Source organism: Vicugna pacos, chromosome 15 (assembly GCF_048564905.1).
Source record: "Vicugna pacos chromosome 15, VicPac4, whole genome shotgun sequence".
In the NCBI taxonomy this organism is placed as follows: domain Eukaryota; kingdom Metazoa; phylum Chordata; class Mammalia; order Artiodactyla; family Camelidae; genus Vicugna; species Vicugna pacos.
Genome location: NC_133001.1, coordinates 6,535,308 through 6,558,197, shown reverse-complemented (window position 1 = coordinate 6,558,197; position 22,890 = coordinate 6,535,308). Strand labels below are relative to the sequence as shown.

Sequence of the window (22,890 nt, the reverse complement as noted above, 5' to 3'; positions counted from 1 at the left end):
TTAATTTTTTATTACCTTTTTTCTTAGTCAGTCTAGCTATGGGGTTGTCACTTTTGTTGATCTTCTAAAAAAAAAAAAGCTACTTTTAGCTTCACTGATTTTTTTTTTTCTGTTGACTACTTATTTATCTGTGCTCTAATCTTTATTATTTCCTTCTTTTCCTGCTTTAGGATTAGTTCTTCTTTTAGTTTCTTGAGGTACAAGTTAGGTTGTTGACCTGAGATCTTGCCTTTTTAAAATATATGCATTTACTTGTTTCTTAGTACTGCTTTCACTGCATCCTTAAGTTTGGTATTTTGTGTTTTCATTTTCATTTGTGTGAAGGTATTTTCTAATTTCCTTTGTGACTTCTTGTCTGACCCATTGATTTGGTAAGAGTGTAGTGTTTAATTTCCATATACTGTGAAATGTCTAGGTTTTCTTGTGCTGTTTATTTCTAGTGATTGGAAAATACTTTGTGTATTATGTATATATTTGTTTTCCTGAATTTATTCAGACTTGTTTTGTGGCTAAATGTGTTGTATCCCAAAGAAGGCTCCATATGTACTTGACAAAATGTGTTCTGTTATTGGTGGAGTGTTCTTTATATATCTGTTAGGTATGATTGGTCTGTAGTGTTGTTCAGTTTCGCTGTTTCCTTGTTCTTCTGTCTGGTTGTTCTAGGCATTGTTGAAAGTGGGGTTTTGTGTTGTTGTGTATTTCTCCCTTCAGATCTTTCAACATCTGCCTCATTAATTTAGGCGCTCTGGAATTTGGTGCATAAATATTTATACTTTTTATATCTTCTTGGTTAATTGGCCCTATTTTCATTACATGATGCCCTTCTTTGTTGCTTGTAAGACTTTCAGTTTAAAGTCCATTTTGTCTGAAATTAGTATCACCACTCCTGTGCTCTTTTGGTTACTTTTTGGGTGAAATATGATTTTCCATCCTTTTACTTTCAACCTCTTTGTGTTTAGATCTTAAATGTTTCTTTGATAGATAGCATATAGTTGGAAGACCACTAACTTTTAATGTTAAAAACTGACTCAGGGGAAGACTCTGAAACTGTTTAATTATGCCAAACGGCATTTAATCTCAAATCAGAAAGTTGCTGATGACATTTGCTTAGTTTTGAAGCACTCATCTTAAGAACCCTCCTTTAAGTGTTTGGTTATACCACAGTCCAGAGGCAGGAACAGTGACCAAGCATATGGCAATGTAGTGGCAATTAGTTTCTCAATGAAGGTAGGTAATAAAAGTAAGAAGTCCTGGGAAATGTGTATTTTTTAATAAGAACTTTTCTTTCAACATTAATTTTAACTTTGAGGTTTTTTTTTTCCTTTTAGCTGATAAAAGTGAGGTGTGTGTTCTTTTTTGTCACACATTGGGATAGTTGTCAAAGTGCTAGTTTCTTAATATTGTATTATTAGTGTTCTACAAATATCCTAATGAATTGAACTTTCTAATTATAAGCTGTTGTGAATCACTTGTTTTCAAAGGCAGGACCCTGTGCTCTACACCCAGCATTATTTGGTTGCAGTGAATAGCCATTTTGAACATTCATTTTGGCATTCTTCTTTCCTGGAGGGCTCAAAGAAGACTAACTGTGCCAAAACATTGGCTGTATTGTATTTATTTAGGGATTTCAGGTTGCCACAGTGAATTTGCAAAATGCCTTTCTTTGCTCTTTATTCTTTGTCCATTGAAAATGTCATTGAAGCAAGGTGGGTGTGCCCCATAGTGCTCTACCTTTTCAGAAAAACCTCTTGGACGAGTTGACACCATAGAAATCTCTTCAGTTATTGAATAGATTTTAAATTAATCTGGCCTTTCTATGATCAAAAGCACATTGTTGAAAGTACTCTGTAAAAATGTTTTGTTAGTGTAGTAACAGTTTTAATTCTGGAAAAAATCTTATGACCTTGGATTTCCTTCAGAGCCTCATTCACTTTTGTGGTTTTGTTAGCATTCATCTTCTCTTGACTCCTAACTGCCTGTTTTACTTTTAATAACCTCTTCTTTTTTTATGGAGATGGTGTCTTTTCTTTTTAAATCTCTTTGAGGATCTGAGATATTCTTATTTTAAAGTATTTCGAAAGTATAGTTTATAATCTCATTTTTAGCAGCAGTGTTATTTTGTTTTGTCTTTTGGTGCAGCCTTCTCTACCTGGTGTTTCTGTGGTTGTCTCTGCCTTGCCCTTTGTGGCTGCTTCTTTAGAAGGAGATCTTACATTGGAAGCTTTCGGTTCTTACTCTCCAGGGTTATTGGGGAAAATCTCTAGAACCAGTCGGTGTTTGACCTAAGTCATTTGTTTGATTGCCTCTGATTTTTTTCTTGTGCATTGCTTCAGCCTTGTGCAGTAGTCACAGCTTTTATTGCCTTCTTTCATGATGGGTGGCCCTGTCTCAACCTCGGATTTCATAAAATATGTCTGACACTTGTTCTCACTCTCCATGCTGTGAGATGATTTTGGTTCCTATTATTAAGGTTAATTTCTTAGGTCTCTCAAACAATAAGATTTCAAAACAGGTAACTTGCTTGTTTCTGTTTGCTTCTTTTACCTCTGAAAGTATTGGAGGTTAAGGAACTGTTGTGGTTTGTTGGAATGTGTCGAGTCCTTACCAGGTAACCTTAAATCCCTGTTTCTTTATTTTTAAGTGAAGATAATAATTTGGACAGTGATTGTGAAGTTGAAATGTTATTATATTTGTGAAAGTGTTTTATAAACTGAGAAACATAATCTAAATGTTAGATTTTGTTTACTATTGTTTAGCCATAGGGAATGTGTTACTACTTCATTTAAATCTGGTTTTGATTTTCAGGTTGTTCCATTGACCCGTCATGTATGGCAACAGCCGTTATATCAAGACAATAGCAGAACACAGATTTCTGATACTAACATGGGCTCTTTGAAAAAAACAGCTCAGTGGGGTTCTGGGGATGATCAGGTATGTCTTGTGTAACTGCAAGCTATCTTTTGATAAGCAGCATGGATAATTATGATTTAACTATGAAGAATGGAAAGAGGTGAACTACTTTAATGTTTCATTTTTCTCATAGATCTTTGGCAGCCTTAATTATATAAAACAGCAGTTTGCTTTTTCTTCTCTTTTTTTTTTGGTCTTAGGACCCCTTTATAGACTTCAAAAGTATTTCAAAGAGGTTTTATTTATAAGGTTTATCTATATCAATATTTTGCTTACTAAAAAGTAAATATTTAAAAAATAACAAACCCATTACATAGTAACATAAAAATATACTTTAAAATGAAAAGTGACTTTTTTAAAACAAAAAAAAAATAGTTGAAACAGTGGCATTGTTTAACATTTTTGCCTGTGTCTTTAATGTCAGGCTTAGTAGAAGACAGTTGATGTACTGCACAGGGTACTCCAGAAAAATAGAACTAATAGGAAACATATACATACATAAATATATATGCACAAATATACATATTATAAGGAATTGGTTTGTGTAATTATGGAAGCTGAGAATTCTTGAGATCTGTAAGCTAGAGACCCAAGAGAGCTGATAGTATATTTCCAGTCTGAATCTGAAGGCCTGAGAACCAGCAGTCAACTGATGGTATATGTTCCAGCCCAAGTCTGAAGGTCCGAGGACCAGGCCAGTTGGTGGTGTAAGTTCCACTTCAAGTCTGAGTCCAAACGCAGGAGAAGACTGATGTCTCAGCTCAGACCAGATAGAGCAAATTCTCTCTTGCTCAGCCTTTTGTTATATTCAGGCCTTTCATGGATTGGATGAGGCCTGCCCACATTGGGAAGGGCAATCTGCTTTACTGGGTCTATGGACAAATGTTTATATAATCCAGACACCCCTTCACAGATGGACCCAGAATGTTTAACCAAATATCTGGGCACCCTATGGCCCAGCCAAATTGATATATAAAATTAGCATAAATTATCATAACTGAATTCTTACATCTGCTTCTGCATTTAGTCCACTGGGATGTATTGTTTTGGTTTAAGTATGTGAAGAAATTCTGGCCTTACATAGATACATTGTTAGAAAAGGGAGGCCCACTGAAAGGGTGTTAATATTCCCAGGGATCTTCAGACCACACTTTGGGAACCACTGACCTAAAACATAGTAATAACCTCAGAAGAAATGGAAAAATTGTGAACAGATAGAAAAAAAAAACTCATATATGTTTGTTGGAGGAAAAATGCAGCCTTACCTTAAATATTTAAGGTTGATTACTAATAATTTGGCTATTAGATTTCTTCTAGTACCTTCAATTTCCCCTAAATTGCAGTTACTATCCAATAGATGCAAGATATGGAGGAAGAAGTTCTACTGTTGCCAAGAGAAAGGTGTTAAGAGAAGCCCTGACCAGAAAAAGCACAGTACTCTGTGACCATTAAATCGAAGGGGGATTTTTATTGTCCCCCAGAATGATGTGTTGAAGTTCTAATCCCCAGTACCTCAGAATGTGACCTCATTTGGAAACAGTGATTGTAGATACGATTATTTAAATTAAGATGAGATCATACTAGAGTAGAGTGGGCCCTTAATTCAACATGACTGGTATCCTTAGAAGAGAGACACACAGGAAGAGGTCAGCCGTGTGAAGACAGAGGCAGAGATTGGAGCTAGGCTGTCATAAACCAGAGAATGCCTGGGGCTACCAGAAGATAGAAGAGGTAAGGAAGGATCCTCCCATAGAGGCTTTGGATGGAGCATGGCCCTGCCATCACCTTGATTTTGGACTTCTAGCCTTCAAAACCGCGAGAGAAGAAATTTCTGTCGTTTTAAGCTCCCCAGTTTGTGCACCTTCATAATGGCAGCCCTAGGAAATGAATACAGAGGTAATCCCTAAATAGTTTAAAATTCTCTGAGGGCTTGTTTATGGTAGAGCACAGTCCAAAAATAGATGTCTCCCTTTTGTCCCTTTATTATAAAATAGAAACCATGGATGGATCCTGTAGCCTTTCACTTCTGCCTTTATTCCTGAGTTCCTCAGAATAGGTGGAGCATTATGTTACTTCCTAATTCTCTCCCCTCTTTTCTCCTGGTCATTCTGCTCCTTCATCCTTGTTGCTGGCATCCAGATTACCTCCATTTTATTTACTGAAAACTATAGCTCTTGCTGCACTGTCCTCTTTTAATTTCTTTCACTTTAGCTAACATTACCTATCCAGCATCTGAAACTCTTGGATCTTTGATCTAACCTGCAGAGATCTTTCCTCCACTCCTCCCAATTTTCTCCTACTCATTCTTGGTCACAGTCTAGAACTTATCATCTCTAGCAACTTGAATACTAATGTGTCATCTTCTCTTCTCCTCCAGCTATGGCCCCATTTAATATTTTGCTCCCAATTAAGTGAAATTTTCAGGAGTTTTCAGTCTCCATTTTCTGATATTTTTAACTCATTTTTTAAAAAGTTGGGTTTTTGAGGTATGATTTAAATACAGCCAAATTCACTCTTTTAGATACACATTTTGATGAGCTTTGACAAATATATACAGTTATAAGACTAGTACACATTTGATTACCATCACCCCCTCCCCCAGATTTCCTTGTGCCCCTTTGTAGTCAGTTTTCTCTCTCTTCCTTAGTCCCTGGCAACCACTGATTTGATTTTTGTCCCAATAGTTTTGCCTTTCAGAATTATGGTGTGTTGACTCCTGAATCTGGCTTCTTTAACTTCACACATGCTTTTGAGATTCAGACATGTTGCATGAATCAATAGTATGTTCTTTTAAATTTTTTTTATTGCTGAGCAGTATTTCACTTATTTACAAGTTTTTAAGTAGACAGATGGTTTCATTTTTTTTTGGGTAAATACCTAGGAGTGGGACTGCTGGCTGATATAGTAACTGTATGTTTAACATTATAAGAAAGTGCCAAACTGTTTTCCAAAGTGGCTCTACCATTTTGCATTCCCCACAGTGTATAAGAGTTCTAGTTGCTTTGCATTCTTGCCAGAGCTTGGTATTGCCAGTTTTTTTGGGTTTTGTTTTAAAAATTTTAGTCATTTTAGATATATTAAGGTGTCTCATTGTGGTTTTGTTGTTTTTTCGGGGGGGGTGGGGGTGGGAAAGGTTGGTTGGTTTGTTTGTTTGCTTGTTTTAATTTTTAGAGGAAGTATTGGGGATTGAACCCAGGACCTCCTCCATACTAAGTACGTACTCTACCACTTGAGCTACCTCCTCCTCCCTTTCATTGTGGTTTTAATGTGCATTTTCCTAATGATTAATGATCATGTGCATCTTTTAGTGTGCTTGTTTGCCATCCGTGTTTCTTCTTTAGTGAAAGGTTGGTTTAAATCTCTTTTCCATTTTTTTTTACCTTTATTGTGCTATACTTGTACAGTAAACTACACATTTGAGTGTTTTGAAATGTTGGAATGTTTTGGTTCCCATCTAGATCAAGGGTTTTAAATATATCTGTACAATTAAAAATTCCAAATATGTATCTCCGAGCTTTACTTCTCCCTCAGAATTTGTTTTTATTTATTCAGTTATTTATTTGTCATCCCTATTCACGTCTGTCAAAAATATTTAGAGATTTGAGGGCATTTTTATATTGGTTAAAAAAGATATCACACAAGGAATCCTTGTGTGAAAGAAACAGCAACAAAATAAGCAGAAAAGGATGGTCAACAGAGATTTTAAAAAATTTTATTTTATGTTGGGAAATTTTAAGAGTATGTTTTGTATGGGGAGAGGAATAATTCAGTAGAAAGGGAAACTGCATGGAGGAAAAGCAGGAGAATCACAAATAGGAAGGAAGTCATTGGAAAAAATAGAATGAGATGGGAAGGCCTTTGACAGGTAGAGAGATTTTTTTTTTTTAAGTCACAAGATGAGAATCTGGGTAGATAATGGGGTTGTAGATCTTCTGATAAGGAAGTACCATCTCCTGCTGTTCACCTACTAACGGAGGAATGAGGTCTTCAGTTGAAAATGAGGGAGGAAACTTCAGTAGTTCTGAGGAGAGAAGGTATAAATTAATCATTTTAGCCTGTCAACTTTCCAGGAAAGTATAGTAGGATTTCCGGGCAGGGCTGAGTGCCCTTAGGTTTAATGTCATTAGTCTAAAGGAAAACCAGTCTGGGTGTGTACTTTCTTCAGCAATGTGCTGCTGCTTGGATTCAGGCAAGAAGGTTCAACCAGATATTTTGCCAGGCAGATAGGATAGTGGGAGAAAAAGGTAAGAAAGTTAGAGATGTTTGCAAAGCTGTGACTGTAAGGATGACTATGAACTATCAGAGTGGTAAAGAGGGAAATACAGGTAAGGAAGGAATTAAGAAGAGTATAAATGTGATAGGATAGTTGCCTTCATAAGGTTATAAAATTGTTGCAGTTGAAGAGCTAGAGTTGAGTTAGTGATCTTTGGAGGTCAGAGTGTGGGCAGGAGAACACATGGTTATGTCTCTCATCAATAGTGAGGAATACATTTTGGGAACAGACTCAAACCGTGGTCAGAGGGACTGAGTGATGAGTAGGGGAACCCAAGATTTTACTGCAATGAGGGTCACAAGGTGAATGAAGTTCCCTTGTTTTAAAATCCATTCATTGGCCCACTATCCTGTATTTAAGAGTGCTCTCAGAAGAAAAAACTTAATATAATCATTCTTATATTTCTTTTATTTTCAAATATTAAAAAGTTCATGTTTCCAATAGCAATTCAATGTTACAGCTTTGACCAATTTATCTGACATTGAAGAGATTAATAAATTTTGGAGTGTCGAAGGTCTCCTGTTCTATAAGCCCACAAGCCATAGATGAGTAGTGTTAATATTTTAGAATATTCCTCTCCAATGTTTTTTCTCTGTATATATTTACATAAGGGATATTAAGTAGTGGATAGTTGTGTATCTTTTTTTTAAATTACTGCAAGAGCATTTGGATAATGAATTTTAAATACTAGAACTAACTCTTTGAAGACAAAAGTCTTGTTTTTTTGAAATGTTTTGTGAAAATGTGAAATCTTTCTAAATTGCAGTACATTTTCTTTTTATGGATAGTGGGTCATTTGGGAATGAAAGAGAAAAAACTATATTCTCTTTAAAAACATTTGAGTTGGTTAAGGAAGAAGAGTCCAGCAGTAGACTATTCACAAAATAATGAAAATCAATACATTATACAATCTAAGCATGTAGATTACTATCAATATGTCATCGTCTCATTTTTTTTATTAAAAAAATGTAAAGTCAAATGAATTCACTGTTTAACCAAAAATTTTAGCTAAATAATGAAAAGCTACAAGTAAAGATGGTTAAGAAAAAAACAATAAGTAGGTTAGAAAACATAATAAAATTGATTTCTATCTTGGATTTAACAATTTTATATAGAAACAATATATACATTCCTTATAAATCAGTCAAGAACAAAAAAAAACCATAAGGAAACAGACTTCTACAAACCTATCAAAGCCTATAGAGGTAGACTAGAACTCCTAAGGAGGAAGTCTAGAATGTTATAATAGTACTGGCTATCAGGACATTTTCTGAATCTAATGGATTCATTGATGAAATCTTTTATATATATATTTTTAATTGAAGCATAGTTGATTTACAATGTTTCATGTGTACAGGAAAGTGATGTCAGTTTTATATACATATACTTTTTCAGATTTTTTTCTATTATAGGTAATTACAAGATATTGAATATAGTTCCCTGTGCTATACAGTAGATCCTTGTTGGTTATCTATTTTATATATAATAGTTTGTATCTGTTAATCCCAAATTCCAGATTTATCGCTACCCACCCCATCCCCCTTTTGGTAACCATAGGTTTTTGTCCTGCATCTGTGAATCTGTTTCTGTTTTGTAAGTTCAGTGGTATCATTTTTTTAGATTTCACATACAAGCAATATCATATGATTATTGTTTTTCTGTGTCTGACTTCAGTTAGTATGGTAATCTCTAGGTCCATCCATGTTGCTGCCGATGGCATTTCATTCTTTTTTATGGGTGAGTAGTAGTCTGGTTTGTGTGTGTGTGTGTGTGTGTGTGTGTGTGTGTGTGTGTGTGTGTGTGTATCACATCTTCTTTATCCATTCATCTGTCAGTGAGCACTTAGGTTGCTTCCATGCTTTGGCTATTACAAAGAGTGCTGCTCTGAACATTGGTGTACATGTATCTTTTCAAATTAGAGTTTTCTCTGGGTATATGCCCAGGAGTGGGATTACTGGATCCTATGGTAGTTCTATTTTTAGTTTTTTAAGGAACCTCCATACTGTTCTCCATAGTAGCTGCACCAATTTACATTCCCAGCAGCAGTGTAGGAGGGTTCCTTTTTCTCCACACCCTCTCCAGCATTTATTATTTTTAGGCTTTTTAGTGATGGCCATTCTGACTGGTGTGAGGTGATATACCTCATTGTAGTTTTGATTTGCATTTTTCTGATAATTAGCCCTGTTGAGCATCTTTTCATGTGCCTATTAGCCTTCTGTATGTCTTCTTTGGAGAAATATCTACTTAGGTCTACTGCCCATACTTGGATTGGGTTATTTGTTTTTTTGTTACTGCATTGTATGAGCTGTTTGTATACTTTCGCAAATTAATCTCTTGCCTATCATTTACTTGTTACCTATTAATTTTTATTAATCTTTTAATGTCAGTCTGTGATGAACTGGAAGTAAGCAAAATTGATCCTTCCCATAGATATTTTGAGAAGCATTGTTCTGAATCATGCCTCTAATTTAAGAGTAGACATTTGAAAGAGACAAATTACCACTTACTTCTCATGAACTATATGATGTTATGTACAGAGAAGTCCACTAGAACCTAGGATAGCTAGTAAGAATTCAGTAAAGTAGTCATATGTAGAGAATATTGTAGCTTTAGGTTTGGAAAACTTTCTTCAGTTTTATTATATTATCAAATTGTAAGATTTCATCATGAAGAACCAAATTTATTATTTTAATAATGAGAAGCAAGTATTAAAGAACAGCAGAAACACCAGTGCTTCAACATGTTAACAGATGGGTAGCAATGGGAAAAGGTCTAAAATCTTACTAATACTGTGAAAAACCTGGAAAGAACAGCTTTACTTTCTCCAAATTCTGATAAGAATGCTGTGAAACAGGAAGCTATATGCTATATGAGTGCACATTTTTAATCTAAATGTTAATATGTGTGGTAACTCAGTTACTGATTTAGCATGTTTTCCTTCAAAATTACTGCCTTAGAGAACAGAATCTTGGCATCTTCTTCCTCAAGAAACGGATTCTTCCCACACCTTGGATACAACCCAGACCAGGTTTAGTGTGAGAGAGGAAGGGACTGAAGTGACAGACTTTCCCTCTCTTGAGGAAGGTACACTGACCCAATCAGAAAATCAAGTGAAGGAGCACGACAGAGATCTGCTATGTTCGCCATTGCTAGGTAATGCTTCTTTATCTTTAACTAATGGTAATACCTCACATTTGTAAATATTTCTGGGGGACTGCAAATCTTACATCTAAATCCTTTCTTGAGTTGAGTAGCTCTGTAGAACTGTACTCAAAGGTATTACCTTATTTCTAGTTTTCTACACTGGCCAGCTGGTCTAGTTATGTTAAATGTGCAGTTGTTTCTCATTTTATCACTCCCTGTTGCTCTCAGAAGGTACAAAGGTAATAACTCCCTCTCTAGTGGGTAGCTTCCTCGATCCTGAATTTTTGGAGTTTTTCTTGGGGTAAACCATATATTATCCTTTGACTACTTCTCTCAGCGGTGGAGGCTCCATGATCTTTAAAAAAACAATCAAAAACATTGTTCATGCTTACCTCATTAGATTCTTAAAATTAGCTAAGACTTACATTATTATCCTAAGTTTTCAGACCCAAACATTGAGATGAAGAGGTTAAATGACTTGCTTGAAGTAGATCTTCCTTCTTTCTTCTGTTTAGTATGGAACTGATTGATGAGTTGTTTATGAAAGATAAACTAAGTATTTTGCAAATCATCATGGTAGGCGGTAGAATTGTTGTGGCACTACTTTGGATTATTGCGGATGTATAAGAATACTTAGTTGATATTTCAATTTCAGCTTTTTAATTCCTAAAGCATAATTCAGGCAAATATTATTTTGTTTTTCCTTCTAGTTTCTTCAAATGTTTATTTGCAAAACTTGAAGAAAATGCAACAACCACATATTCTAGAAATCACCTTTTTCAGGGGAATGGGATTACATGAATTTTCTTGTCAGAGTTTTATAGAGGAGCGTGAGTTAGGAGTTAATTCAACAAGTTCTTTCAAACACAAACAAATGCTATCCAAATAAAAATGTTAGTGTCAGTGTATTCAGTGATGCGGATCATCAAAGTCAACGTTAGTTTCATATTTTAAAAAAGATGTTGATAACATTAGAGTTCCTTTGTGGGAGGAGATAACTATGATGGTAGTTGAAAGAGAAGATTTTGCTATGATCAGTTGTTTGAAGGACTGTCATGCTAAAGAGGAAGCAACTTATTTTTCATTTGTTCATCTATTTAACAAATATCTAAGTGCCTGTTGTGTGTTTGACACTAGGGCTCTGTGGATGAAAGGTACTTCCTCTTTTGGGAAGACAATCCAGTAAAAAGAAAATAACAGTACCATGGGATGAGTATTATAATGGTCTGGAGCAGGAATCTGAAAACTACAGGCTAAGGCCTGATTTTGTACTGTCCCTCAGCTGAAAATGATTGCAGCATTTTTAAAGGATTGTAAGAACAAAGGAAAGGAGTATATGGAACAGAGACCATATATGATCAACAAAGCCTAAAACATTTACTAGCTGACCTTTCATAAAAAAGTTTGCTAATTCCTAGTCTGGTGGTTACAATAAGAATACATAACTTATAGGGAGGCTGTTTTCAACATGGTGTAAGAAAGAACTTTCTTATAGAGTCATTTAATAGTGGAAAGGCTGTATAGCAAAAAAAAATGAGCATTATGTCACAGCAAAATGTCAAGGAAAATTCTCTAATAGAATGATTTCAGCATTGGATCAGAGGTTGCCATGAGAATTAAATGAAATATTGTATGTTAAGTGCCTGGATCTACTAAATGGTAGTTGCTACTGCTGCTGTTATGTTATCATCATAATGCCTGTAGAAATTTCCAGATGGCAGCATATTTAGGACCTTTAAAATATTACATAAGCTAAACAATTTTCAGTGTTCCCAACATTTTTATATTTGAACCTTTGCAGTCATACAAGACAGTTTTGCTTCTCCTGATTTGCCTTTGTTGACATGTTTGACAAAAGATCCAGAGTTTGGGCCTGATTCCTTATTTCACCAAAGTGAACTAGACTTTGCACCTCTGAGGTAGGATGATTTAGTCTTCTATTTGCACGTAACCTTTCTACTCTTTCTTTTCTTGTTCTAAGTTGTTGCTAATATTAATGACTTCAGGTGAGACTTTGGGGTGAGAGTTGGATATTCTCAGCACATACTCTGAAGGTAACAAGGCCCTAAGACATGATGCGTATTAATTGGACATAGTAACATAAGTGTAATAATGAGCCAGGTGACTGTAGTTTGTTTAAAACGAATATATTCTAGCATTTTAGGCATATTTTAATTTAGAAGGCACACTGAATTTTTTTCCTTATATGTCTCCCCTTTTGCTGCCCATCAGCCCATTCCCGTTTTGTAAAAAGCATTCATTTCACGGTCACTGACTTGTTTGGCACTCTCATTGTTGTCACTTGATATCGAGTGACCCTAGTTACCTCCTTACGTTGTAGGAGAGGTGACTATGGAGTAACACTAGTTTTCTAATAGACATATCCAAATTAACAGTTATTCCAGATTAATGCCCTTTTGTCATAATGGGAGACAAGTCTGGAATTCTCCAAAGCATATTTGGAATTCTCCGAGAATATGTTTTCCTCTTTTAAAAAGAAAAAGACACCTTAAATTAAAAACTGTAAACACTTACAGAGTAAAAACCTCTGCCTTTATAGTATGTTTGCTTTAAAATTACTTTTATGAAAAGTCTTCTGTACGCAGTAGTCAACCAACGATGAGGTTTACTGTTTTGGAAATAGATCACTTCCTCACTGGTTTTCAAGAGCATAATAAATGACTAGTAAAAGAATTAATGCAGGTTAAGTGAATATTAAATTATGATAGATGATAAGTTAAACATTTTAAATAGTTTGAATTTTTTATTTAAAGAATTGTTTTTTGGCAATATTGTTTTGAGAGAAGCCTGAGAAAATATCAGAATCATAGGATGGTAGTTCACCCTCTTTTTACAAAAAATTTGCTTTGTTCACACAATAGCCACCCTAAAAGAATTTGAAATTAGGACTTTGTTTTTCAGCATACTTTTCAAATAACCCCGATTTCAGTGACATATCAGTCATATCAGTTTATATATTTTCATGTTAGTATTTTAAAAAATAAATGTTTTTAATGTGTTACTTACTTATTTTTAACTGTATGTTTTCAGGGAAATTCCTGGTAAGCCTGAAGACACTGAATGGTTTTCTCGACCATCGGAAGTTAGTGAAGCTTTATTCCAGGCAGCCTCAGATGTAGCTTCAGACTTAGGTAACAGTTGCTTTCGTGTATCTCAGCGCCCACTTACCCGTAGTACAGCTGTTGGGTCTCAGCACTCTTTTTTACCTCCTGAACAAGGGACTAAAGAAGAGATTGTCTCATCTAATACGCTTGATGAACTGAAAACCCCCAAAGACTCTGATAGTTATGATGCTTTTTGTTCATATATGTCATGGAAGACACAAGAAGTTATACAGGAGCCAGAAACCAATTTAGCTGATAAAGATCAAGTTTCTTTTTCAACTGCATCCGATACAAGTGATGAATACATAATTCCTAAAGGAAGTGACAGTTTTAATGCTTCTGGTTTATATGTGCAGTATTGGAAACAGGAAGCTTTACAACAGTCAGAAAAACATTTAACCAGTAAGGACTATGGTTCCTATTCAGATTCATCTGACACAATTGATCAAAATAAAACTCCTAAGGGAAGTGACAATCTTAGCGACCCTTTTTCATGTATGCCATGGAGCAAACAGGGAGCTTCACACCATCCAGAAATATGTGTAATGAGTAAGGACCATGTTTCTTTTCCACATGAAGTTGCTCCTCATTTTAATAATAAAGTGTCACATTCTTTCTTTCCTTGTTTGTTGGAAAGAGGAGGAAAAGGTGTTCCCTTAATGCCTGATAATCATAATTTTCAGAGTGTTTATTTGAGGGCTCCCACTGAGAATGAGGTGAAACAAAAAATGGATTCTTTGGAGGGTTATGAAAGAAATGAAGAAGATCTGGGGAAAGAATTATCGCAATGTTTTGAATTAAAGGAGACTGGAAATACTTTAGTATTTTCAGAGGTACATCCCAGATCTTCAGAAATACAGTATATTGAGAATGTTGTAGTTCCTGATCGTTCAGAAGAACGTATACTGTCCAGGGGGCATGATACCTCTAAGATGGAGGTTTCAGGTGGTCCTCTTCAGACTGTTAAATCCAACTTGGATAAAACATCAGAACAGCTAAATTTTCAAGAAGAAAGAAATCAAGAGGCACCTTCTGCTTTTGGTGGGAAAAACGCTGATGCTTCTGAAAGTGTAGCCTTTCAGGCAGTTATTGCCTCCATTGAGCCTTTTGAGAAGGTGAGTTCAGTAAATGATGTCCAAACTGACGTTGAAAGATTTTTAACAAATGACAGCCTAGAAAGTGAACCAGATAGTTCAGATCTTTCCCTATTAGATTATGCTGAAAATTCTTTCTTTGATAAACTTAATCACCCACGCTATCAGTCTACTCCTGGGGTGTTTGAACCAGCAGCTTCAAAATCACTGTTGTATAAAAAGGATGATGGTGATAGCTCCCTGTACTGGCATCCTAATTTAAAATCATTCCTGAATGCTCCTCAGGAAATAGTCATTAAGCCACTTTCTCTTATTCCAGAGTGTAAGTCATCTTCTTTAAGTGAAAAATCTCACGGACAGGCTTTTGGTCATGGCAAAACACAGTCAGCTTTATTTCAGTACGATACAGACAACGAGCCGTTTCTTCCCATTGGGAAGATAAAATCTGCTTCTGCTCTTGACCTTGCAGAGACGTTAGGATCTTCAGACATTATTTATCCAATGAAAGTATGGACTTCAGATTCTTTGGGTTTACAAGATTTAAAGCAGCAAACCTTTGAAGAAGTTGCAGATTCCTCAAGCTGTATCTTGGGTAAAAATGTAAATTCTAGTAACATCACTGAAAGTCCATCTGCAGCTGTAGGAAGCAGCTTTTCAGCAAACTTGGCGGTGTGTGATGCACAGTCACAGGGTGCTTTAGCAGCGATCAGTGATGCATCATCATTAATTGCAGTCGGCCAAGAGACATTGCTGAAAGCTGATGTAGGCCAAGGTGAAATCCCCCAGCCTGTGGGAGCCAAGTCCGTTTTTACTATACATACAATTATGCAAAATGACTCCTATTTTGTAGAGGGCCTGCAGGGGAAGGCTGAATCTGACATCTATATTCTGGATGATGATACTGAATGCTGTAGCCTAGATGAAAATGCTGTTGAATGCAGCGAAAGAGTTGCTGGACTACAAAGAGAGGTGAGACAATAAAAATGATAGTTGGGGGGAGGCAAGGTCTTTTCCAGTATTGTTTCAGGAAATGGTGTTGTTATTTGTTTTTACTGTACTTTTTACTATTCCCCAGATATGTGACCAAGGTGACTTGCGCGGTGAGTGCATTGAGCTAGCAGGTTTAGAGACTTTGCTTGATGATCTAGAGATTTGTGACAGCTCCCTGCACTGGCAGTCTACGGTACAGCTACCATCCAAGGAAGAGAGTGAATCTGAGGAGCCTGTAAGTTTTTCTGTTTGGTATTTCTTATGCGTTAGGGAAGGAAGTATTTTAGTTGAAAAATGAGAAAGTAAAGGATTATTTATATCCCTTAATACCAAGTTGTGAAGTGTAATCTAGTCTTCATCTGATATCCAGGGATATGCTACATTAATTTGTTAGAGGTCAGCCTAAAAGAAACGTGTCTCGTAGACCGTGAGACTTGGTGAGTTCTGTAGTGCTTTGGAAAAGGACACCCTTTGGAGCTCCCAGGCCTTTCATCCTGAGGCATCCTAACTCTTCCAAATTGTGCCATCAAGAACCTTCGGGGTGGTGTTAAGATAAGACTCACTTATGGAGGCATTCATTTGGGCTTTTTTTCCCTCTGGCCTTCAATGTACAGGCCTTGGAATCCCCTGAAATAATGCAGGTATTTCTTTTCAGAAGCTTCTGAAAGATTTGACTTCAGAGGTATCCTGAAGTTAAAATTTTCTTTTATACAAGGCTTCTTTTGCCTGGATCCTGGGATCCCTTGACTTTAATATTCTTCTGGTCCCATTGCCCATCCTGTTATGCCTGATACTTTCAGTTCCAACCTGGGTCCCACTTCTTGGTAATATATCTTTACATTCTGTTGTCATTAAATACAGTTAGACAATGTATGCGGTGTTCTTAATGTTACTTTCCTTTTCCTGTTTTCCCATGAATAAGATTTGTATGTTGTTGAAAAGCTACTAGTTTGGGTTGCAATTATATTTCGACCTTTAGGTTCAAGTAGTTAGAAAATGAACAAAGATAGTGTGATGAACTTTTCCTTTTTATTTACAGTTTATTGAACATATTAAAAATTTTTAATGTAGTGAACATTCTAGACAATGTTTAATTCTATTTTTCAATCTAATAACAGTGGGGGTGAAAATGAGAGCTAGCACTCTGTGCTCTGATGCTGAGAGGTTTACTCATTGTATGCCTCCGTTCATTTAGTCTTTTTGGCAGTCCTGTCAGGAGGCTCATTGGGAATTATTATCATCCCCATTTTACAATTGATACTTAGAGTTAAGGAAACTTGCTCATGATCATTTAGCAAGTAGAGGAAAGAGTACTTGAAACTAACCTTATCTGTATCCTTAACCATCACACCATAAACGTCCTATCTGTTTAACTGTTCTTCAGTGAAACCAAAGCCGAGATACTGCATTATTTTGGCAAGAGTGAAGGTTTTGAAGGAGATTGGTCAAAGTCAGTTTTAATAAGAATGAGAAACAAAGTATCAGTTTTAAAGTTAGAGTTTCTTTTTTTCTTACAGTTTTGTTGAGATATAATTGACATTGCACAGTAAAATTTTAAGGGATACAGCATAATGTTTTGACTTAACATACATCATGAAATGATTACTGCAGTAAGTTTTGTTAACATCTGTCATCTCATATAGATACAAAATTAAAGAAATAGGAAAAAAATTTTTTTCTTTGTGATGAAAACTCTTAAGATTTACTCTAAATAGCTTTTATGTATAACATACAGCAGTGTTAATCATATTTAAACTTACAAGTTTCTAATTTTTTGATAGTGTACTTTTGTAAGTTACCTCAGCTTTTCATATATATAAAATGTATTGAAAGGAATGAAGATATATATTCTGTTAATAGTGATGTGTTGAGAGATGAACTCTGACACATTTCCAAATTTTATTTGCCCTTAACTGTAGCTTTAAGGATATTTTTCAGTTCAGGGAGGATGAAGTTCTCTATATTGTCTCTCACTCTTAGCTCTGGTCTATTGTCTGGTAGTGATGTAATGCTGTTATTAGGGAAGCAAGGAGCCAGATATGGCAGTCATCTTCCTGCATGGCTCAGCTTGATCTCACGAGGCTTGCCTACTCTTTGGTTTCTTCCTTATTCTCATCTGTGTCTCTGAAGAGTCATTCATACTTGTTTGCCTCACGTTGATACCTACCCATCATCCACTAAATGATTATTTGGTTATCTACTTATATATGATGTAGCTTGGGGCTATGAAAAGAGCATGGAGATTGGGAGTCAAAACCCTGCTTAGGTGCTTTGTTAGCCTTGTATCTTGGGTGAATGATTTTAGAGGATCACTCTCCTTCCTCATCTACATAAAGAAATAGGAACAGTGATAATCAACCTCATACATTATCATATTAAATGGGGTAAGGTATATAGCTCTTACGTAGTGCCAGTCTGTTACTTCCCTTCACTTTATTGAAGCTAGACTACTAGACTCTTACCAGGAATTTCTACTCTCATTTGTTGTTTTGTTCTTTCTCTCTCCTTGGTCTGGTAGCAGCATATTACATTGTTTTAGCCTCTCTAATAAATAATGTTTTAGTATGCCTTATTTTGGCTGTGTAACTCTAAATATTATTTAAAGTTGACTCCTTAGATTTTTTTTTGTTTTGTTGGTTCCTCACTCCCTCCCAAAGACCTAGTTTCCTCTCAACCCTCTGTGGATGGCTAACACGTCTATTTTCAGACCCTTATATTTTTCCTGGGTAGACTTACATGCTATCTTGCATGAAATTTTCTTGTAAATATTCCCATCACCTCGGATTCACCTTGCTTATGTTGGGATAACATCTTTTACCTAAAATCAGAATGACTTGTAGATATTCCCAGTTCTTATAGAGGTGTTAGCATTTCTTGGTTTCTTCCTTGTCTTTGATTCTGTCTTCATTATTGATTAAAAACTGGGAGATAGACCAATCTTGATTTTATTTTTTCCTCCTGACTCCTCGTGTTTTCAACTAGTGATAAACACCTGTTGATCTCTTAAATAAATATATCTCATCTTTTTCATTCTGCATTTTCTTTTTTTATTACCTACTCTGATATCTATATATTTTGAAGCTTTGATATAGTGAAACTTTATTGACGGCAAGATTGGAATAGAAGTTGTTTTCCCTACATGTGGCAGCTTTAGGGAAAAACTGCTGTTAAAAACAGTGTGCTTGTGCACACACGCAAGTATCTTACCTATCATGTATGTGATCTATACAGTTGACCCTTGAATAACATGGGGGTTAGGGGCACTGATCCTCTCTGAAGTTGAAAATCCACATGTAACTTACAGTTGGCTCCTTGTATCCCCAGTTCTGCCATATCCTCAGTTCTTCTGCATCCACAGATTCAACCAACCTTGGATCATGTAGTGCTGTACTATTTACTACTAAAAAAAGTCCATGTATAAGTGGACCTGAGTAGTTCAGCCTGTGTTGTTCAAGGGTAAGTTGTATGTTAATGAGCTGCACTTCAAAAACATCTCCTTCAGCAGTGGGATAATTCAAAACTAAGAACTTTGTGTTATGTTTGCAGCAGGGCTTCTCTGCATCGTTGTCATTTTGGATTGGATAATTCTTTTTTTGTGGGGATGCTGTTTTGTGCATTTTAGGATGTTTAGCAACATCCTTGGCCTCTACTCACTAGATATCAGCTGCATTCCCCCACTAAAGTTAATGACAGTGAAAAATATCTCCAGGCATTGCCACATGTTCCTTGGTGGCAGGGGCGGGGGAAGGTGGGAGAGTGCAAAATTGTTCCCAGTTCAGAACCATGGGTCTAGAGAAACCTGTATGGGCAGTAGAATTAGAGTATTTCTACATCCTGCTAGCTTCTGGAGAATGTTCATTACTAACTGAATTGCTTTGCTATACATCTAAAACTAACATTGTAAATCAACTATACTTCAATAAAAATAAAATTTAAAGAAAAGAATGTTAATTACTATACAGTGAAAAAAACTTTATAAAAGGGTAGAAAAATGTATAATTATGTACATTTTTAGACTCTCTCCTGAGAAGGAATCCTGGAATAACCATTTTAGGAAAATAAACATAAAAGTGGTGTATTGTTTTTATATGAGAGTATAACTGTGAATTTGTTGAAAAGTTGTGTATGTTTATGTACCAGCATCACTAATAATAGTTTCTAATTTCTTTTTTAGCAAGAACTTAATTGGGATGTGGTAAAATTTCAAGAGCTTCTTTTTCAGCATTTAACCTTTACTTCATTAGTTTATATTTCCCACTACTTTTGCTTCAAGAAATTTTAGGACTTGTTTTTTGGTAACTGATCACAGATACAGTTCTTTGATGCTTTTATTTTTCTTCTAAACATTTGTGGATTTCTTGAAAATATTCCTTTTCTCCCTTCCCTCCTTTTCCTCTTGTCTTCCCATAACACATCTCTCTTAAAAAAAAAATCCTTGAGCTTGTTAAGAATATTACCATATTTCAAATCCTGCAATGATCACACTATTGAAAGGACTAAACTTCTGAGTAATAGAACACTTATAGGTCTCCTATCTGTAATATTCTATACAAGCAGACTGCCAAATCCTCAGAATAATTTGTAGAGCCCTCTTGGAGTTAAACAAATAAAATATGACCTGTATATGAATTCAGGAGAGTTGAGAATATGATCTTAAAGAGCTGGTGTAAATGCTTAGTACTTATTTGCGTAAAAATGAGAGTTGTTTTTTTTTTAGCGGATGAAGTGTAAAATGAATCTTACTTTATTTTTAATCTCTTTTCACAGGTAGATCATTCTAATGTGGACATTAATCAATCTTTTTCATCTGTATCACCTCCATTTGTTCCTCATAAGCCAACTAGAGAGTTGGAGTATCACTCTTCAGATCTCAGAATGTTGAGGGTGTCTCCTGACACTGTGCCAAGGACTCTCAAACATTTAACAGGTATTAGAGATGTGGGTATTGTGTCCTTATGGCGAGCTTGTTAAAAATACCTTGCTATGCCTTTTTTTTTTTAACTGTTGAACTCCTGCAATAATGTTAACTTTGGATTAGGTGTATTTATAAATCCCTAGATCTTTTATTCATGAACCATTTGATTTTTCATTGCATTCTTCATGACAATGTTTAGAACTGAATTAGATGAAAGAGTCTGATATTAGAGTCAATTTGTTTCTATATTCCTTTCTGTGACTTGAAGGGAAAAGGGAATTAAATGAGCACAAGAGTGGATACAAATAAGTTTTTAGAGAGGAAACTGAGAAATTAGTTTTGAGGTAGAAAGCAAGATTGTCTGCAAAGGGACGGGGAGAGTGGTGGGAGATGAGTTAGGAGGTTTGAGGAGAGTGACTTGTTGAAGGCTTAGAATTTATGTTGAAGTGAATAGGAGATGGAACTGACCAAAGACAAGCAAAAGGAGTTGATCTGTGAACATGGGGTGTCTTTCTATTTATTTACAGCTTCTTCATTTCTTTCAACAATGTTTTGTAGTGTACAACTCCTGTACTTCTTCATTATATTAATTCCAAATATTTTAATCTTTTTGATGTTATTGTAAAAGGAAAAGTTTTCTGAATTTGACTTTCGGAATATTCATTGCTAGTGTATAGAAATACAGTTTAATTTTGTATGTTCATCTTGTAGCCTACAGTTTTGCTGAACTACTTATTATTTCTAATAATTTTTTGTGTGGTTTTCTCATTATTTTTATATGTAAAAATATATAGAATATATATCTCATCAGCAATTATAGATAGTCTTACTTCTTCCTTTCTAGTATGGATGCTTTTTGTATATTTCATTTCCCCAATTGCCCTGACTAGACCCCACAGTACAATGCTGGATAGTAGTGGCAGGAGCAGACAACCTTGTCTTGTGCTGGTTTTTGTGGGAGGGTATCAAGTTTTTTATCATGTTAGCTGAAGGATTGTTGCAAATGTGCTTTATCAGGTTGAAGTCCCTTTTTATTAGTAGTTTTTAGAGTGGCAGGATGTTAATTTTTGTCAGATGCTTCTTCTGCATTTTTTATAATGTTTGTATGGTTTTTGTTCTTTATTCTAATGTTATGGTGCATTATTAATTAGTTTTCATATGTCAAGCCATCTTGCATTCCTGGTTATATATGCTACTTGGTTATGGCATATAGTCTTTTATTTATGTTGTTGGATTCATTTTACCAGTAATTTTTAAAGGAATTTTATGATTATATTCGTAATAGATACTGGGTTTTGATATGTGAGTAACACTTGTATCATAAGTTGTGCTGGGAATTCTAGTTCTGCCTTTTGGAAGAGTTTGTAAAGGATTGGTATTCATTCTTGGATAGAAGTTACTGTGGAGCTGCCTGTTCTTTGTAGAAGTTTTGGAATTACTAATCCCATCTCTTTACTGGCTAAAGTGTATTTAGATTTTATATTTCTCATGAATCAGTTTTCTTAATTTATGTTTTTCAGGGAATTTGTCCATTCCAGCTAGGTTATCTAATTTGTATAGCTGTTCATGGTATTCCCATATAATCCTTTTTATTTTGTAAGATTGATAAGAATGACCCATCTTTCGTTCCTGATTTTAATATAGTTCTCTCTCATCTAGCCTAATTTTGTCACTTTTGTTGATCTTTTCAAAGAAATTTTGATTACTCCTTTTTTTCTAATCCCTGTTTTCTCTGCTTTTTAAATCTCTTTTATTTATTTCCATTTTAGTCTTTATTTTCTTTCTTCCATTTGCTTCAGTTTTAGTTTGTGCTTTTTACTGTTTCTTTTGGTGAAAGATTAGGTTCTTGATTTGAGATTTTTCTTTTCAATATAGGTATTTACATTGATACATTTCTACTTTAGCTGCGTGCCCTACGTTTTGGTTTGTTGTGTTTTTGTTTTAATTCACCTAAACTATTTCCTAATTTCTATTTTTTTCCATTGACCCCTTTGTTATTTGGAAGTGTGGTTTAATTTCCACATTTTTGAATTTTCTTTTGTTATTGATATCTCATTTAATTCCATTTTTTATTGGAGAATATGTACTTTCTAGGATTTCAGTTCTTTTAAATTTTATTGAGGCTTTTTGTTGTCCTATTGTGTTGTGTATCCTGTGGAATGTACCATTTGTGCTTGAGAAGAATCTGCATTCTGCTGTTGTTAGGTTGTATGTTCTATACATGTCTCTGAGTTCTAGTGGGTTTATAGTGTTCAAGTCTTCTGTATCCTTGTTGATCTTCTGCTAGTTTTCTCCATTTTTGAAAGTAGGGTATTGAAGTCTCCAACTATTATTGTTTAATAGTCTGTTTCTCTCTTTTCTGTCAGATTTGCTTCATTTATTTTGAGACTTTGATATTAAGTGTATTTGTGTTTATAATTGTTATATATTCCCATTGAA

The 22,890-nt window shown here is 35.2% G+C and overlaps 2 protein-coding genes across 3 annotated transcripts in view; both read left to right on the top strand.

Annotated features, from left to right (window-relative positions):
• Nucleotides 1-22,890, top strand: part of LOC102538218 (retinol dehydrogenase 12-like) — a 305,649-nt gene that overhangs the window by 174,169 nt on the left and 108,590 nt on the right. The gene's annotated exons all lie outside the window — the stretch shown is intronic.
• Nucleotides 1-22,890, top strand: part of ALMS1 (ALMS1 centrosome and basal body associated protein) — a 135,787-nt gene that overhangs the window by 11,368 nt on the left and 101,529 nt on the right. For both annotated transcript variants that reach the window (XM_072937564.1, XM_072937565.1), the window contains exons 2-8: nucleotides 2,806-2,931; nucleotides 10,141-10,336; nucleotides 12,129-12,246; nucleotides 13,379-13,479; nucleotides 15,397-15,515; nucleotides 15,622-15,771; nucleotides 20,304-20,463. In XM_072937564.1, coding sequence (XP_072793665.1) covers nucleotides 2,806-2,931; nucleotides 10,141-10,336; nucleotides 12,129-12,246; nucleotides 13,379-13,479; nucleotides 15,397-15,515; nucleotides 15,622-15,771; nucleotides 20,304-20,463 — 970 coding nt within the window. The remainder of the gene's footprint in view (nucleotides 1-2,805; nucleotides 2,932-10,140; nucleotides 10,337-12,128; nucleotides 12,247-13,378; nucleotides 13,480-15,396; nucleotides 15,516-15,621; nucleotides 15,772-20,303; nucleotides 20,464-22,890) is intronic.